General features: G+C 31.1%; 5 protein-coding genes across 5 annotated transcripts; 4 read left to right on the plus strand and 1 right to left on the minus strand.

The window, feature by feature from the left end:
- Window positions 1-5,404: 5,404 nt before the first annotated feature.
- OCT59_011251 (uncharacterized protein) lies at window positions 5,405-6,628 on the plus strand (the record flags this gene model as incomplete). The annotated part of the gene is made up of 3 exons (XM_066136375.1): window positions 5,405-5,423; window positions 5,506-6,524; window positions 6,596-6,628. The coding sequence occupies 3 exons, from the start codon at window positions 5,405-5,407 to the stop codon at window positions 6,626-6,628; spliced, it is 1,071 nt and encodes a 356-aa protein (XP_066001001.1).
- A 1,467-nt stretch (window positions 6,629-8,095) lies between these two features.
- On the minus strand, window positions 8,096-10,157 carry OCT59_011252 (uncharacterized protein; the record flags this gene model as incomplete). The annotated part of the gene is made up of 5 exons (XM_066136376.1): window positions 8,096-8,824; window positions 8,901-9,246; window positions 9,314-9,400; window positions 9,514-9,880; window positions 9,944-10,157. The coding sequence occupies 5 exons, from the start codon at window positions 10,155-10,157 to the stop codon at window positions 8,096-8,098; spliced, it is 1,743 nt and encodes a 580-aa protein (XP_066001002.1).
- A 4,686-nt stretch (window positions 10,158-14,843) lies between these two features.
- Window positions 14,844-16,206, plus strand: OCT59_011253 (uncharacterized protein; the record flags this gene model as incomplete). Its single annotated transcript, XM_066136377.1, has 2 exons — window positions 14,844-15,468; window positions 15,560-16,206. 2 exons carry the CDS (start codon window positions 14,844-14,846, stop codon window positions 16,204-16,206), a joined length of 1,272 nt encoding a protein of 423 aa, XP_066001003.1.
- A 30-nt stretch (window positions 16,207-16,236) lies between these two features.
- On the plus strand, window positions 16,237-17,895 carry OCT59_011254 (uncharacterized protein; the record flags this gene model as incomplete). The annotated part of the gene is made up of 1 exon (XM_066136378.1): window positions 16,237-17,895. The coding sequence occupies one exon, from the start codon at window positions 16,237-16,239 to the stop codon at window positions 17,893-17,895; it is 1,659 nt and encodes a 552-aa protein (XP_066001004.1).
- Window positions 17,896-19,119: 1,224 nt separating this feature from the next.
- OCT59_011255 (uncharacterized protein) lies at window positions 19,120-19,580 on the plus strand (the record flags this gene model as incomplete). The annotated part of the gene is made up of 2 exons (XM_066136379.1): window positions 19,120-19,311; window positions 19,383-19,580. The coding sequence occupies 2 exons, from the start codon at window positions 19,120-19,122 to the stop codon at window positions 19,578-19,580; spliced, it is 390 nt and encodes a 129-aa protein (XP_066001005.1).
- Between the last annotated feature and the right edge of the window lie 26 nt (window positions 19,581-19,606).

The following is a 19,606-nucleotide window of genomic DNA, read 5'->3' on the forward strand; positions in this document are numbered from 1 at the left end:
TTCCTCAAGATACTTCTAATTTTCTTAGCATTGATCTAATATCAGCTAAAACAGTTAGTTTGTCAATGCTGTCTAAGCTCTTATCAATTTTCTTGGCTCGCTTAGTCTCCTTATATTTCTTGTCTAACTTAATCGTATTAGTATTCTTCTGAGATATTTTAGAATCATCATCTTACTTCACCTTCTAATGGCGGTTCCTTCTTTGCTTCAAATTAGGAGTATAATACCTTTTCCAATCACCTGTAAATTTGTTTAAGCTAAAAGCCTTACCAATGGTTTTATTCAAGTCAGCCCATGATTCGTAGTAAGTTATCAACTTGCAGATTCCCCTATCTTGAATAAGTTTAAATGCTTTACATCCAATGGGTGTATATCAGAAAGCCAAGAGGATTTTCTGTATATAAAGTTGCAATAGTGATAGAAGCAGAAACTCCTATTAACACTACCTGAAATCGTTCTTGTTCTTTCCTTTGTTTGAGATCTCAGTTGACCGAAAACTATCATATGAGTATACCTCAAAGTGAAGCGGTCTAAACTCCACCATTTCATAGATCTAATGCCACCTTATTAAGATCTACTGACACAGTGACAGTAATATATTTTTGTTGCGATTTAAATTTAATCGCAATAACTTGACCCCAGGCCTTTAAGTGACTAAGGACATCAAGTTGAGTTTATCTGGAGAGGATATCGTATACTGTAATTTCATGGATATTGTTCTTAAATTCAGATTATAAATTGTAATTAATTATAACTAAAAATATTAATTTAAATATTAGACTTACATATTCAATAATAGAATTCTTAATAAGAAAAAAAAAAAACGGGGACAATGCCATTCAAAACAATAAAGAATTTGTTTAGCTGGTCTAAACAAAAACTCCTATCGTTGAGGACAACAAACAGAGAAACAGAAACTACACGTAAAGTAGAAACAGAAGAGGGAGATTTTGAACAACGGCCCAACACTCCCCAAAAACAAAACATTCAAGACAGAAACACGACGCGTACACAGCAGACAGAGAATAACTACACGCAACAAAATGCAAATGTATATAACAACAACACATACAATTTAACATTCATGGGACACAACATTAACGGCCTGGGCCCCGATCATTCCAAACTTAATTTACTAATAGAATACTGTTCAAACAAAGGAGCTGATATAATAGGTATATGCGAAACAAACAGAGATAGAAAACACGGAAAATTTTGGAACAAACAAACACTAGAATATACCTCTTTCTGGACTAACAAAGACAATAAGATAAAAGGGTCAGGAGTTTGCATAATGATTAACAAGAAATGGGAAAAACACATTGGAAAAGTCAATAGAATAGGTGCATACTACATAGAAGCTTGGTTACTCTTCAAGAATTGCACGCTCATAGTAGGTGTAATATACATACCACCATCAGACACGAAAATACAAAGTGAACTAACAAGCTATATTAAAAAAGAATTCACTAATCACAGTAAAAAAAATAGGTATTACATTCTGATAGGAGATCTCAACTCATATTTGGACAGAACACTAGATTATAGCGGCCCATCCAAACTCGGAAAAAAACCTTCAAATATAATTACGTGGTTAGACAATGCCTTTTTTACGGACACGTACAGAAAACTAAATCCCAAAAAGAGATGCTTCACATGGAAAAACAAAAATACATCAACTAGAATTGACTACATATGGGCGGATCCTAAACTTGAAGCTAACATAAGAAAGAGTCACATATACCAGTCAATTGACATTACAGATAGTGATCACAACATCACACTCGCAGAAATCTCTTTCACTAATATAATAGTCACTAACAACAAAGGAGGTAGAAGAGCAGAAAAGAGCTCAACACGTATTGTATATGACTATGAGAACACCACAAATGAACAGTGGAACAGATATGAAAAATACCTTAATGGCCTTCTGAAGAAACATAAAGCCTTCAGATACATGAGAACCATGGACAAAATGAGGATACACTAAATAAATTATGGGACATCATATGTAACTGCATACAACAGGCCGCGCTTAAACACATTCCACACAAGAAAATAGGCGGCGTCAAAACCAACTTTAATAGGAATTATAAAGAAATCGAAAACTCCTCTAAAGAACGTAAGGACCTATTATATATTAGAAGTATAATGAGGAAATTATATAAAAACGAATTGAAGGGGTAGAGTTACGCAACGCATCAAAAGGAATTAAATCGTTCAACCAATGTTACGGAACCAACATAGCAGAGATAACGGAAGACACGGACTGGCACACATGGAAATGCGAAACGAGAAACTGGCTGAAAATAGTCAGAAGAATAATTAAAATAAAGGACAAGGCAATCAAAGAAGCATCAATAAAGAAAAGGATAGAAGAAAGAAATAGTATGATTACCAAGGATCAACGGAAAATGATTAATAGCATCCTAGACAAAACATACTCAAAAATCAATCTGGACAGAATACGTATACTCACTGATACCCAAGAAGAAATATTGCTGAACTCTAAAGAAGAAGTCCATACAGAAGCGATTAACGCGTATTCATCCCTATTCCGCTCACGAAATCATAAATTCGAGAATCTCCCAGAACAGTGGAAAGAAATATATGAACCGCGGAAAGACATAAACCCGGAAATTTACGAACACCTAAATGATATACCGACCGAACAAGAGTGGTATGAGATGCTCGAAACTATGAACGATAAATCAGCACCAGGCATCTCTAACATCAGCTATAAATTAATCAAGAAAGCTGGTGCAAAAGCCAATGACTTGTTCAGGCAATACACAGGACTATGTTATTTGTTACAAAACATACCTATGAAATGGAAAATCTCTCAATTGTATCCGATCCCCAAGACTTATGATTGGGATTTCAACCTAGCAAGGACGAGACCAATTTTACTTATTGAGTGCCTGCGTAAATATGCAGTCAAAATTACCACAAAACGCCTAGGAAATATTCTCAGTAAACACGAAATTTTAAAAGGACCAAATTACGCGGGATTACCAGGCGAATCTACATCAGCACCACTTTCAATAATTAATGGTATTCTAGAAGACGCTCGTGAAGAGAATAAGACAGTATGGATAGTGGCTCAAGACATGGCGAAAGCCTTCGACAGCGTCGGAATGGTTCCCTTGCAAAAAGCTCTGGAGAGAATTAGATTACCACCATCCACCATTAATTTCATCATAAATATCTACAAAAACCGTAAGATCAAGATCATCACGGCGTACGGTGTAACCGATACTTTCACAGCATGCGATGGTATAGACCAAGGGGAGGTTATATCCCCATTGATCTGGAGAATTTTTTACGATCCCCTCCTCCATAGAATACAGGAAGATGAAGCTTTAGGTTACTGTATGGAGCTAAATTGGCCGGACAACGTTTTTAATAATAATAAACGGAAAATAACAGTACGAACCGCCGTGTCGGCATACGCAGATGACACACAATGGATCGCCAAAAGTAAAAATGAAGCAGAAGAAATTTTACTAATTGCGGACGAATTTTTTGATATCAATGACATAAAAATTAACGGGGAAAAAACTGAAATTATCGTTGTAAATCCGGAAGAAAGCAACGAAAATGAAAGGTTCTTGGAGATAGGGAAAAATAACGACAAAGTGTTTGTCAACAAGGGATCAGTTCCAATACGCATTCTGGGAGTATGGTTCAAAGCAGACAAAGGAGACAAACACATAGAAGCTATAGTAAAGAAAGAGATATCGACAATAGTAGGGGCGATTAGACACAAACACATAACACATGCGCAAGCGATCTACATTATTAACACTGTTTTACTCCCGCGACTAGAATATAGGCTTAAAACAACCGTGTGGGAAGACAAAAAATATGAGGAAATTTTTAAGCCGGTTATGCAAACAATTAAACATAAGACGCGACTGCCCAGCAACTGTCATGACAACATTCTTCTCCACTCAGCACAAGGCAAATTAAAGAACCTGTGGAGAAATCAAATAGCAGCGCAAATATCAGAATTCCTAGTCACCATTAACTCGCAATCGAAACAGGCGGACGTAGTTAAAATGAGATTAAAAAAGGCGCAACTAATATTAAATATAACGTCTTGCATTTTATTGATGGAGCCGGACGTCACAGTTCTCAACAAAATGCCTAACAATCACGCCTACAACGTAATGAGAAAAGCACACGACTACTTATTTAAATTTCAACCATTAACAGATAACGAAGAATGGGACATACCACTAATAGGACCGAACGTAAGAAACTTTGTATATCAACAAGCGTCAAAGATGCACAGGAAAGACAAAGAATTCATTATAAGAAAAGCTGCATCTATGTCGATCTACGGTGCATTACAATTAGTTAATCAGGACGCTTCGGACACAGTCACATGGCAACAAATCTGTGACATCAATAAAAGACCAGCAAGAGGCAGGACTCCGCAATGGTTTAATTCACTAACAGATATCATACAAAAGGCACCCAACCTAAAAAACTATTATATGACGGATAAGGCGCCCTTTGACTCAGAAAATAGATTAGAAAATGATGGAATGTATTTAAAAAACGCACAGGCGTTCAGGATGCCAAAGAAGTTACCATCTACAGATAATAGAAAAAAAGAATTCGTCCATATGCAACAAGATTATACGTTAACATTTGGACAAATTAACAAAAAACTTCAAACAGGTAAACATACGATACAACATTGGACCACAGCTGACAGTGAGCAGAGAATGGACAACGAAGTGCCATATAAATTAATTAAGCGATGTGGAGGTTGCTCACTAAACGACAGAAGGGTCAACAAAGAAAACCGTGGTTGCTTCTTCAATAAAGACCGCACGTCGTTAACATGTATAAATAGAGTATCCAAATACCGAACTGATCCAGATACTAGAATAATCAAGGACATTATAGAAACCAGAGGCTACCCACAATTACAACAAAATGTAGAGCATAGCCCCAGTTACATACAAATGGTAGACTATGACACGGCTCTAATACAAAACACGTTAGTGAACAATGAAGCCACGACACAGCATATAGCGTTGCTACAACAAATAAGATCAACCTTTAACCCATCTGACATGATTAATATTTACACAGATGGCTCATTAACAAACCGCTTTAACAATAGTTCTAACACTTTTACAAAATACATGGGTACAGGCTGGGTGATACTGAATAGTAAAGACGAAGTAATACTGGAGTGTAGTAGTTCAATCACAGACTGGCCCTCATCCACACGTGCAGAATTAGGAGCCATCTTGTCAGCTATATTGGTTTTACAAACAGGTCAGAAAGCAAATATCCTTACTGACTCACAAGCTGCTATAGATAGTATCAACTACATAAGAACAAATTTAACAAATGGAAAAAACAAAACAAGAATTTGGTGCAAATGCAACAACTACAGCATAGTAAGTTGTATAATTAACCTTATTGACAGCAAACGGTTAGAAATAAAGTTAGTAAAAGTCAAAGGTCATTCTGGAGTCAAAGGCAATGAAGAAGCAGATAGGGTAGCGAAAAATGATACTAATAGTTTAACTTGCATCAAAATTAAAGATTCACAACAAAAAGATTTAATATATGACATTTATTGGGATGGTATAAGAGTTGACAGGCACATCAGAAAATTCATAGATAATTTGTGTGAATCCACATTAGACGCAGCATGGTCCCTCAATCGTACACATAGATCAGTATTTTCAGACACAACTGACACAATAGAAGAAGAAGTCACCTGGACATTATTTAAAAAAAACACAGGATCTAACTGCACAACATCAATGATAAATGACAGATTTATCAAACACTTGAAACTTTTAAATTATTTGCTTCCAATTTTAGAAATCATGAAAGAAAGAAGATATGACTTATATGGAGATGTAAAGTGCAGGTTTTGTCTTGAAGAAAATGAAGATGATGATCATATGATATACTGCAAACAGCTCAGTGATAAATGGATAACTATAGCTAACAATACTGTATGTAAATGTAATCAAACAATCAAGAACTTCTTATTACAAGAAAAAAATATTCAATTAAATCAGGAAGATATACAACAATTACTCATATGGAACAGAAACTTCTTTGCCCATACTATTGATGCTAATCTTGATTTACCCATTCCGCATATTCATTTAATGATAAGAAGTTTCTTTCCAAAAGAAAAATACAGGGAGCTCAAAATTATTGTCAAGACAAAAAGAATAGCATTAACTATTGCAGCCCTCTTTCTAGAAGTATTTGTTAATGAATTTTACAATATTATTTGGCAACTACGTTGCAAGGTAACAGCAGAATGGGAGCATACCAAGGGTATAAAAAAACAAGACTTAAGAAAAAAACCATTAGCACATCAACGTATTGTATATAAAAGGATTCTAACTTTACAGACAGAGGATGGCATATATGATTTGGAAAAGAGGAAAATATTAAAACATAATGAACAATGGTCAATAGCATTAGAAAAAGCAAGACAATATATAAATCAATTTATTAAAGAGGGAAATAGGGTATTTTGGAAAGTATATAACAACAAAAAAATATATAAATATAACATAACCCTTTTTTTTTCTTTGTTTAGAGGGTAGTGGAAGCATATACTGAAATCTTATAATATGGTGATCCTATATAATTCAATAGTAACTATAGAAGGATATAGGTGAATTTTATAAGGTGATGGTAGGGCACAGGAGCAATCTTATGGATGGGGAACTGGTTTGGAGTTTTAATAAATTAGTTATATAACAGATGCTTTTGTATTCTTATATATAATTAATAAACTCACAAATTGCACTACCTTGCAAAAAAAAAAAAAAATAAATTCAGATTATATCCAGTCATCACAGTGCTAATTGTTTTGGGTGCTGATGTAGCTGGTTGTTTCTTGAGAGTTTTATGGCTAGTACTAGACAAGTTAGTTTTTGAAATGGGTGCAGTTTTTTCTTCTTTTTATCCATGTTAAAAGAAGGTAAGCTCGGTCTGCTGGAGTCACTATTCGAGTTCTGTTTGACTACTTTCACATAGAAAATTTGCTTTGTTCCTTTTCCTTTAGGAGTAAAAGGTATAGCATCTGCTTTGAGAATGATTGGTAGATTAATGGACAATTTGTGCTACTTCTGACTCAATTTGTGCTACATCCATCTGTATTCTGTAATAGGACCCCAGAAAATGCTTATATATGTAAGGTATCAAGATGCTTAGTCAACATAGTAAAGTTTTAAGATGTAAGAATTTTATAATGCTTAATTTTAAGAAAATTTTATACTATGTAAGATAATTAAATTGCATATTTTTGGTATTATTTAAAATACTAAGAGTTTTTAATTGCTTATTTTTCGTATTTATATAACTTTTTTAAAATATTATATATTAAATTTATAATTAATTTTTATTTTATTTTCACTAACGGTGAGTGTTAATTTTGTATCACATTTTACAATTTTATATAAATATAAACATAGCAGGCTTTCCGATTTTTGAATAATCACATAATGATCAGCATATGTATTATTTTTAGTTTTTTATTAATAAATTATCTGTTATGGCGCCATAATAAATAACTAAAATTCACATTTTCTAGTAATTTTTAAATGACGTAACACTGACATAATTGTTTGTATATAGATATGTATTTTATTGGCTGGGTATCATATGTATTGCACATATGATAGCTGTACTAATTTATTTTAATTGTGCCACAAAAAATTTAATAGCGAAGGACGATAAAAAAAATTGATTCTTCAGGTCTTGTTTAAACGTATTACAAAGGAATCTGGCTATTGGAAGTGGAATCCAGAAGTTATAAATACTTGAAACCTTCTTATAAAATGAAAATACTAAGTATAGTATGTTTATATTATTTGACTTTACAAAGAATTTTTGACAAAAAATAGTTGGAATCAAATAAAGATATGTTTGAATACTCCAGGTTCTTAACTGTGTATAGTCGGAGACACAATAAATCATCAAGTATTACACGAATATTTCAAATTGAAATTTTTAAGAAATCACGTGATAATCATGATTCTAATTTTTTATTCGTTAAAAATTAAGTAGCACATTAACCATATTGGGAACTATCTTACTTTATTAATTCATCTATATTTTCAAAAATAAAATCCGGAACAGCTCGATGTGATTTATATTTTTTTAATACATAATCAGCTTGCACACCTGTTAAACCCCTTCGATAACATTCCATAAATTTTGCTGATTTTCGTGCATACTTTCGGATATGGCTTAACGGAACTGAATCTAGTGCTTGTGGAACTGTTTCCTGCAAGCCTTTCCAAGTGTAAGTGCAATGCTGCCGAGCATACCTTTTTGCCGCTCCCCAGTACATCTCAATATAGTTGAGTTCACAATGGAACTTCGGATAAAATATAACTTTATGTCCAAGTCCTTCAATTATTTCCTGTAAAATTGGTTTTTGATTAAGAAAATCTTCTTGAGTAGCTAAAACATGACGTGCACAACATCTTGGGTTCTCTAATGATATCTCTTTATTACCACAGAACCCTTTTAATCCAGATCCCCATAAACCACGTTCTTGTAAAATTACTTTCATTCCCTTCGGTTTTCCACAAAGTTTTTCATCTGGATAATCATCAGGAAACACCATACTTTGAACTTGTCCATTAAAAATGGTATCACGCATAATCGGTTGTTTTCCGCCAGGATTGAGATTCATATTTGCTGCATTAAGAGTGTCATCAGCTAATTTTGCATGGCTAGAGGAATTATCAAAAGCAAATACTGCAACCATTCCCGGGTGTGTTTTTTCAAAAATTGGAATTGCTCTAGTTTTGATCTATATTGATTAAATCGGAAATTTTTTAATTAGCTTAAATTTAATTATCTTATATATTAATTATATATTAATTTACTTGTTCAATTAATTGATCTATATTCCACCATCCATCAAAATTTTTTCCTGGATTAATTATAACACGTGCTTCATGTGGAATTGAATCATCCATATCATCATCACTTAATTTCAATCTTCCGATAGTTTCTGTTAAGAAATCACTTACATGGATCGATCGTCCTTGTCCTTTTTTGCGTAATGGCTGCTCATTTTTGGGTCTCCATCCAGATTTTTGACCATCATTTGATTGAAAGGTTGTCTCATCATGGGTTACAAAAATGTGTAAGCGTTCATCACCTTCTAATTCAGGATTAACTTGAGTTTCACATTCCTCACCAATAAACTTTGGCATTAAGCTTTGATACCTATAAATAAAATTAAAATTAATTAAAAAGCTTATTTTTTGTTTTTATTAATAGAAAAATATATTACCTTTCCATAGTTTCAAGAAATTCTTTCTGATATGCAATAACATCATCTCTTTTGTGGCCATCAACATACATACCTTTTGCATAACGGCTAAATGTAAATCCCATTTTTTTTAACCATCGAGTTGCAGTTTTTTCACCGAAATAAAACAATAAGATATTATTATTATTATAGGTATATGGTATGGATAACTTAAATTTTACCTGATTGTTGTTTTATTTTCTATACCGATGGAAGGTAGGATTTCTTCATTGACAAAATTGCAAAAACTATTAACAGTAACATCAAATTTGTGTTGGCGCAAATATGAAGCTACTTTTAATTGAATGTCTTCGTCATCAATAAGACTGCTTCCTTTAAAATATTGTCTACGATTATCTTTGGGAATATCACCATAGTTTTTGAATGCCTTAGCCCAACTTCTAACACAACGTGCAAACCATACTCCACGATTTAACATTTCTGCAACCATTTGACTTGCATTCAACTTTGAATGTCCTCTTTCAAGAAGGTGAAAATAATATTGGGTTGCTTTTAGCCGCATTTTATGTCCTGATGTTAACTGTTGATCTTCGATTTTTAGCTTATCTTCAATTTTTTAAATAAAAGGTATATATTTTATAGGTTCTTCACCATTTTTCTCTTTAAGTTCTCCTTCATTTTGATTATCAATATCCTGTAACTCACTACCTAAATTTTCTTGAGAACTTTTTTTAGATAATAGTTGAAAAAGTGTTTGTCCATTTTTTTTCTGATTTTCTGATGCTTTTATTTTTTTCCGATATTTAGTTGTGCGAGAATTTCCTAAATTAACTAATGGACGCTTAAACTTTTTCAAAGTTTCCATATTTTTCATTAAAGTTGAAAAAATCTGATCTGCCTCATTTTCGATTTTGTTATCAATCCACCCAACTTCATTTTCTATGCTGTTTCCATCATCTGAACTTGAAATATCAGTAACTTCAACAAAATTTTTTCATTTTTTAGCAATATCCCGGCACTGTTGTATTCTTTTATTTGGACGTAGCATGGGAAAAAAAATTTATGATCTACATAATCTGAACTGTGTCGTATTGTCTCAATATATATGATAAATGCTGGCCCGATTTATGAAATTTTGGCTAATTCTGGCCAGAATTATATGTTTCAAGTTCCGTCATTTCTTATAAAAATACCGGAGATTAACAGATTTATAACTTTTGAGCTAAATATCCAATTAGGAAAAACTCAACGTCATTATGCAACTATGGTTAGTATCTATTAAATTACGTTGAGATATTTTAAAAATATGCACTAAAAAACTTTTTATAAAATTTTTAATTTGAGCAAATTTATTTGATGATTTATCATGTCCCAAACCGTACTTTACTAAAAATGGCCAATTTTTTGAAATATTTTTATAGACCTAAATACAATGGCTTTCAAAACAATTGTGCAATTATTTTGTAAAATTTTTAAAATATATTAAGATATATTTGAGGTATTTTTGAGATTAAAATATTAAAATAATATCAAAGTTAATTATATTATAATAATAAAATAATAACAAAAACATTAAAAAATTATTGTGATATTATTATGAGTTATTTTTATAGACCTAGATACAATATAATTACAAAATAATAACAAAAATACAATAAAACCATTTTGATGTATTAAATGTATTTTTGTAGTATTTCAAAATTATTACAAAATCATTTCAAAAAATTGGCCATTTTTAGTAAAGTAAGTTATAAAGTTTTAAATAAGTTTAGTGTCAAAAAAATTCTTTATTGATAGAACTCCTTACCATTTAAAGGATCAGATAGGATTTTTAGAATTTTTTTTTCCTTTATTAATAAACTAATTATTTCTTTCTCTTTTTTAGGAGTTGACTTATGAATTTCATCAGTATATTCTATTAAAAGCTTAAACAACATCCTTTAAATAAAGTGAAAGGAGTTTTATGGCTACAATTATTGGTAAGAACTATAATTTAAATTTTGTGTCAGGTTTTGATTGTAATGACATTATCGTTAATTTATCAACATACACATATGCTAAATGAATAATTTTATATTCCTTTAAAAGGTGTAAATGGGCTCTAATTTTGGAATCAAAAATCATGCAAATTGAATCATTAGATAAGGAGATATTTATGTTCAAATGCAAGAGTTTATGTCAAATTGATAGTAAATGTGTTGAGCGTATTTATTAAGGAACCAATGATTCAATCAATACGATTTTTAACTTTTTGGATAGATCTCATTCTCTCCTTTCAAATAAATATAAATTCATTTTTCTAGCATGCATATATGTTGAGTTATTTATGATTTTGCAACAGGAATTATAATGGATTTTTAATTTATATGGAAGGTACATATTAAAATTCTTGAATTTTATTCCAGATTCTAATAAAATTTTTTTTGCAAATATATTTTATTAATATTTATTAGTTTGCAAGATTTAAAGTACGATTATTATGTGAGTTTTTAAATCTGCCAATCATTTATATTAAAAAATTACGTAAAATGCATTAAATTAAAAGTTACTACTTGTAAAAATCGGTCAATAATAATTCAATTTGAATAAAACTTTGTATGATTAAAATTTAAAGTGCAATAAATTTATTTGCAATATTTGAGGTCATATTAATATGTAGAATTTTATGCAATGTCTTGTAACGGCATTTTATATCATGTGATAAAATTGGAAAATGATCGGCAAATTAACGTGATAAATGAGAAAGCCCGCTATGCTATAAATATATAAACAAAAATTTTTTTTTGATGAAATTTCATTTTTTTTTTCAATGTTTTATTAATTATCTGTCAATAGTATCTTTTTAATTTTTATTAAACTCAGTGTATTATTTTTAATATAAAATTACTATATTATACATGTTTATTTTGTTAAATAAAATTACTATAAATATGTTTTACTTTAAAATATAATTTCACTACTTACCACTTTGGTTATATCAATTATCTTTTATGCTTAAGTAAGTTTGTTCAGCAAGTTAAATCTACTTGTATTTTAATTTTCATAAGGCTAAGTATGATATTTATATAGAAAAGCATATTTTTTTTAACGGTAATAACTTTTAAATTTTTCACTTTTTTGTTTATAACTTCAGAGCGTAATTACACTACTTCAGTCAAATGAAATCGACTTTCTAAATTAATTGAAAGTTGTTCAGCAAGGTCGAAACTACTTATATATTAATTTTCATGAGTGTGGGTATAATACTTATGGAGAAAAGTGCATTTTTCATAACGGTACTAACTTCTGAGTTTTTTATTTCTCCGTTTACAACTTCAGATCGTAATTACACCTCTTTGGTCAAATGAAATCGACTTTCTAAATTAATTGAAATTGTTCAGCAAGGTCGAAACTACCTACATATTAATTTTTATGGGTATAAGTATAATACTTATGGAGTTATAGAGAAATTTACATTTTTTATAATAGTATTAATTTTGAATTTTTCTTTTACTGTTTATTAACTTTATTAATTGAATATTGTTAATCTACTTGTATATTATGTTTAGTTTAGCTTCACAACATATTTAAAATTGGATTTAATAAAATATATTAATTAATAAATATATTTTATAAATTATATGTGTTATAATAAAAATTTAATTAGATTAGAAGATTGATTTGCTTATTTTTATATAATTTTTAAGGTTAGATATCAACAATGCTTAGCGATTATAGTAAAAACCTATGCTTAGAGCTACTAATAAAAAATATTTTTGGGATCTTACCTATATAAGTATTTTCCAGGGTCCTTCTGTAATTATGATTAGGATTCAGGCTATGCATAAATTTTCATATTCATCAAGGTATTATCTGTAGAACTGGACACGTAATTGAATTGTTATGATGACATCATCAAATTTTCCTTTCAAATTTTGTCAACCCCTTGATGAAGCAAAAGTTGAAAATGTTGAGAGTACGTAAGTACAATAAAGAGGAAGTGGTAAAGTTTGATGAGGTTTTTCACTCTAAAGGTATTGAAAACATCTTGAAATTCAGATAAGAGAGTTTCATAAGAGGTTAAATCATTGCTAGCAGTATATTTAATGGTATCTACTATGTGTCTTTCACTTATGTTGTCAGCGATATATTCTCTTAGGCTAACCTTTAAAAAATCAAGAAAAGAACCATCTTTGAGGTTGTTAATAAGTTGTTTAAACCTTTAAATAGTCAACTTGAGGTCAGTTGTTATTGCTGGAAGCCATTTTTAACAAAAAAGTTGCTGATATTTTCTTAGAAAAAAATAGTCTATATGATCGTTAGAAAGAGTTCTATTATTTTCTTTCATAGTAATAATTTATTATTTTTTATTTTTAAGATTTATTAAATTATAATATGAATAATTTTTTATTTAATATGATACCAAAATTCTGTATTTAACAATAATATTTTGAATTTCTAATTTATCATATAAATAACAAATAGTTAATAAAAATTCTTAATTTTAAATAAAATAGTATATAAAAAATAAATATATGAAAATTAACTAAAATTACTAAAAAAACTAAAGAGTTTTAGCAAGTTGACAAAATGCTAAAGTAGTGAAATTTTGTTAAAACTATAGTAAAATTTAGCAAAACTAATTATAAAATTTTGAAGAAATTTAAACAAGATATCTTAAAATTAGCTAAAAAAAAAATACTTAAAATTATATTGATATTAATATTTATTTTTTTAAAATAATATTTAATAAATAAAATCAACCTGAATTATAGAAATTTTTGCAAAATAAAATGTATATATATGGCCTTTTATTTCAAATTTAAATCAATTTAATGAACAATAGTCAATAGCATTAGAAAAAGCAAGACAATATATAAACCAATTTATTAGAGAGAGAAATAAGGTATTTTGAAAAGTATATAACAGTCAGTGGAAATGTCACACAATCGATAAGGAGTTTTTTTGTACTATGATATCATAATAAAAATTTTTAGCGTAACATTGTCTTTAGGTGTATATTACGTATGTAAAATTTTATTGGCTAGAATTAGTTCAATTAGTTAAAAATTGACGATCTTTAAAACATAATGCTGGCCAGAATTTTTGTAACGCTGGCCGAAAGTTTCGCAAATTTATAATGCCGGCTTAAATTTAGTTAAAATCGAAAATTTTAAGTTTGGGTAACATCACATTTGTACAATGTAACACTATTATAAATAATTATTAGCATGTTCGTTAGGGTCTTAAAAATATTTTTATATATTTTAAAAATTCAAAAATTAAGTTTATTCAGTTCAATCTGTCCAAAGAAAGTTACTCATTTTTGTTTGTTTATATAGTAAATAAATAAAACTTTTATATTTTTACGAAAAAGGACATGTTTCTACAATGTAAACAGTTATTTACAAGTTCGTAAGAACTTTTTTATATTTTTAAATTTTATTCTGTTCAATCTTTTCTTCTTTTCATTATTTGTTTATTCGTATAGTAAATAAATAAAAATAAATTAAAGTTTTTATCTCTTTGGTGCCATTTTAACGCGAAGTTAATAAATTTATAATATTTTACAATGTTGAACTTTGAAATTGACAATAATTCTATGTTACCACGAGAATTTGAATTGAAAAATGTTGGAAGGGATGGTGAAAACGAAATATTTGGAGAATTTTTTGAGGTGGATAGTTTTGACCAGCTTTCCTTTAGGTTTAGCAATGCGTTAAATGAAATGTTAGCTCATGAAAATGAAGAAGATAGTGAAATAGAATCATATGCGGGTGAATATGATAGTGAAATTGAGGCAGAGTTATTAGAACAAAACAATAATAGTGATGATGAACAAAACACCAACAATCAATATGAAGGAGAAAGGAATGAAATAATTCCAAATGATATGGATGGAGGACCCACTTGCAAACAATCCAATGTACAATCTGTTTCGTCAATAACACCTTGTGTAATAATTGATAATATTCAAGGTACGATTAAACGATGTGGCGAAACTTACAAGCTTAGAAAGATACGAAATTTATATGGAACATGGCAAATAGATCGAGATGCAGTTCAACAAGTCAACAATAATTATTTAGGAGTTTGTGATTCACATTTTTTATATGATCAAAATCAAATTCACAATCCTAAAGATAAAATATCAAAAGAATTTACAACTTCAGATGCTATAATTCAACATCGAAGATGTATAGGATGCAAACAATATATAACTTTCTATAGCCGAGGGGGAAGGATGCAGTAACCATTCCTGGTTGGTTAATGGACGAAATGTTCAAGTACCCTGCAATGGATTGGTATATTGTAATGCATTGAAGGAAACTTTCCTGTCAGAACAATCTTTAAAAATAAATAAACCAAGATGTATCTGTTGCAGTTGTTATGAACGATTGGGCGGGCATATTCACAAACGTACAGGTCGAGGTAAAAAATCAAACTGTGATAGATTACATGAACAAGATGTCACAAAAGGAATCAATTTTATTGCAAATTGGCTTATTAAGATTTCATATACAGATGAAGATTCAAAAAAAAAAGAAATTTTGAATTCTATTGTAGAAGCTATTCTCCCTTTTCTCCCTACACCTTTAACTAAAACTACATCTTCATTGACAAAATCTGACGAAACTCTTAGCCTTTTCGTCATACAAATTCTTTTTCTTGATACATTTTCAAAAAATAAATTACAAGATGTTGATATAGAAACAATTAATTGTGAAAGTTTGGGACGAAAATTCGGAATTAAGCTCTGGAAATCACGTGAAGCAACGAATGAGAAAAAAGAATTACTGAGCTCACCAGGATCACTTTTTGAATATTATCATGCATTTCCAAATTTCATCACAGAGTTTTTTGGGGGAATGTTAATGGAGATCTATAAACGAAAACTAGCTGTTAATAATAGAAAAAGAAAACAACGAGGATAAGCCATTAAAACTTTGCCTGAAAATATAATTATGAAAATTGTTACATTTTTTGTTTCTGTTCTCACTGGTATAGCATTTCCTTCATGTAATATTTGGTTAACTAATGTGCTAAGCAGTCTGGCACGCAAACCAAAATTATTATCATCACTTCATCGTCTCCTGTCATTATGGAATATAGTAGGACATAGCGAACGTCATGAAAGAAATCTAGAAAAAGAGCGAATTAATAATGCTGTTCCTACACAAAGATTATACCAAAAATTAGATATATGGAATCTTGCAGTCATAGATAACATAGATTTCAAACAAAAAACATTCTCCTTTGGAAATATATATGACACTACAAGAAACAGCTCACATGCAACCTTAAGAATGGCATTCCAATCAGTAATTCCTAATTATCTGGCAACGTGTCAAGAAGAATTAATTACCTTGGAAGAAGACAATCGTATATTTGGTATGAATTTTACTACGCAAGAAGCTCTGGATGGATTTCAAAGTATATTAGAAAATTTGCTAGATTTTCGAAGTACAAATGAAGGCAATTTAGAATACAATCAAAATTTTGATGTGGAAATAATTAAAAAAGCTATACTAGAGAAATTTGAACATGGCTGTAAAGGTTCTTCTTCCCACGTTGTAATTCTTGAACCAGGGGATAATCCAAATTCAGACCAAGCAATTTTAGGAGCTGCCACTATGTACAAAGCCGATTTTAATTTGCAAGAGACTGCATACCTTGATATAGTTGCTGATGAAGCTATTTATCGTCGGTTAGTTAGATGCCAAGAGCAATGGCCTCAATTGAGACCATTGCTTGGACAATGGCACACCTCCAAAGACTTCTGTTCAGTTCTAATTGTGTTGTTCTCTAGTTACGGACTGCTAAATTTAGCAAGAAGATTAGGTGTTCAATTTCTGGACAAGTTTGAGGCAGCTGTTGATTATCGAACGACATCTAGAGTCTTAGACTTTTTGTGGGTGGCAGTTGGAGTTTCAATTAATATATTTACAAAGAGAAAAAATATTAATTTGTCTGAAATAATGAACGAAAATACTGACACCAATATTTTTCTAAAAATTTGGTATCTTTATTATCAGTGGGCTGGAATATGGAAAGCACACCGAATAGGAATGAGAATTGGAAATCATAATTTGCAACGAGATGCTCTTGCTGCAGCATTACCTCTTTTTCCAAGTGCGGGTAAATCAAATTACGCAGTAGCTATCGCTCAACATCTCTCTACCCTAACTAAGTATCCAAAATTGAATGAAATTTTGCAACACGTTGGAGCATTTAGGATACCAAAGAACATTGATGATGATGGAAGTGAAAATCAAAAGCCTGTTTGTTTTGGTTTTGATGAAGCGCTTGAGACCTTTGGAGTTCATTTTATAAAACAAAATATTAGTGGAAATATTATTGATGAAATGAAATTAAAAGCAAATATTAAAGCAGCTCAATCAGAAAGAGAGAGAGTTGACCTACTCCTAAGCGAATATCTCGAGGACACTTCAATTTCTCAGAGTGAACGTGCCATCAATTCCAGAAGAAAGGCCTTATGGGAATTAGTAGAAGACTTAGTTATGATTTTTGACATGACAGATCCATTGTCACATCAGATTTTTAAAGATCTCAAGCCACCTGAAATTAAAGCTCCGAACGGGTCGGTTTGGTCCAGATTATAGACGGTTCGGATTAGAGCCGAAATCCGTAAGAACCGAACCGAAAAACCGGCAGTTCGGTTCAGTTTAATCCGATTTTTATAAAAATGCGAAAAATCGAATGGCCGGCCATCTAGTGATCGTATAAAGTCGAGCCATATATCATTGGATTCGTCTCGACAAGACGCGTCGAATGGTGGTAAGATCATGTCTCTAGCATCGATAGACCACACGTTAACCCACGCTAAATGATTTATAAATAATTGGAATTAGCAAGCTATCTATCAGTGCTAGAGACATGATCTTAGCACCATTCGACGCGTCTCAGTGAGACGAATCCAATGAATATAAATTCGTTCGTGTACAACCACTGGATGGCGAATAATATCAAGTTTCGCATTTTTTTAAAATTTTCGAGCGTTAAAAATTAAAAATTCCGATACATGAATTTATTTGTCGTCCAATGGTCGTACAAATATGAATTAGGACTCATTGGATTCGTCTCGATGAGACGAGTCGAATGGTGGTAAGATCACGTCTCTAGCATCGATAGATAGCTTGCTAATGCCAATTTTTTATAAATTATTTAGCGTGAATTAACTTACGATTTATTAATGCTAGAGACATGATCTCACCACCATTCGACTCGTCTCATCGAGACGAATCCAATGAGTCCTAATTCATATTTGTATGACCATTGGACGACAAATAAATTCATGTATCGGAATTTTTAATTTTTAACGCTCGAAAATTTTAAAAAAATGCGAAACTTGATATTATTCGCCATGCAGTGGTCGTACACGAACGAATTTATATTCATTGGATTCGTCTCACTGAGACGCGTCGAATGGTGCTAAGATCATGTCTCTAGCACCGATAGATAGCTTGCTAATTCCAATTATTTATAAATCATTTAGCGTGGGTTAACGTGTGGTCTATCGATGCTAGAGACATGATCTTACCACCATTCGACGCGTCTTGTCGAGACGAATCCAATGATATATGGCTCGACTTTATACGATCACTAGATGGCCGGTTATTCGATTTTTCGCATTTTTATAAAAATCGGATTAAACTGAACCGAACCGCCAGTTTTTCGGTTCTAATACCCGAACCGAACCGAACCGAATTTTGAGCCGGTTTCGGATCGGTTCCCCAGTTTGGCCCGAACCGTTCGGAGCTTTACCTGAAATACACAAAACAGGATATGAAAAATTACTTGCATGTTATGAAAATGGCTTGGAACGAATGCAGATAATTTACAAACAAGATGTGATAAAAAGTGAACCTCGAAACGCACAGGGAAGACGCGCATTAGAAGTTCGCCGAACAAAGTACAAAGACTATGCTGAAACAAAGAGAAATGAAAGGGAAGCAAAGAGAATTGAAAGGGAGACACAAAGGCGTGACAAAATACCTCTAAATAATGATCAACTGGAGGTATGCTGTATGCGCAAAATTTTGTGTGGACTTAAATCATGCCTAATTCTCCTACACATCTGCCACTTTAGCTACATATTAATGACAATAATAACCAGACTTCCAAAAGACGAAGAAAAGTACTTGCGCATGAAGAGCAAATACTGGAACGTCTGTTGGCTTATGAAAAGATTCCAAGCCATATATATGATGAGACGCTTCAATTACTTGGAGCTGAATGGGATAAGAAAAGGGTATATGGTTGGTGGAATTATCGTATTAATAAATAATAATTAAATCAAATAAATTCTTGTAT

Source organism: Rhizophagus irregularis, chromosome 19 (genome assembly GCF_026210795.1).
Source record: "Rhizophagus irregularis chromosome 19, complete sequence".
NCBI lineage: Eukaryota > Fungi > Glomeromycota > Glomeromycetes > Glomerales > Glomeraceae > Rhizophagus > Rhizophagus irregularis.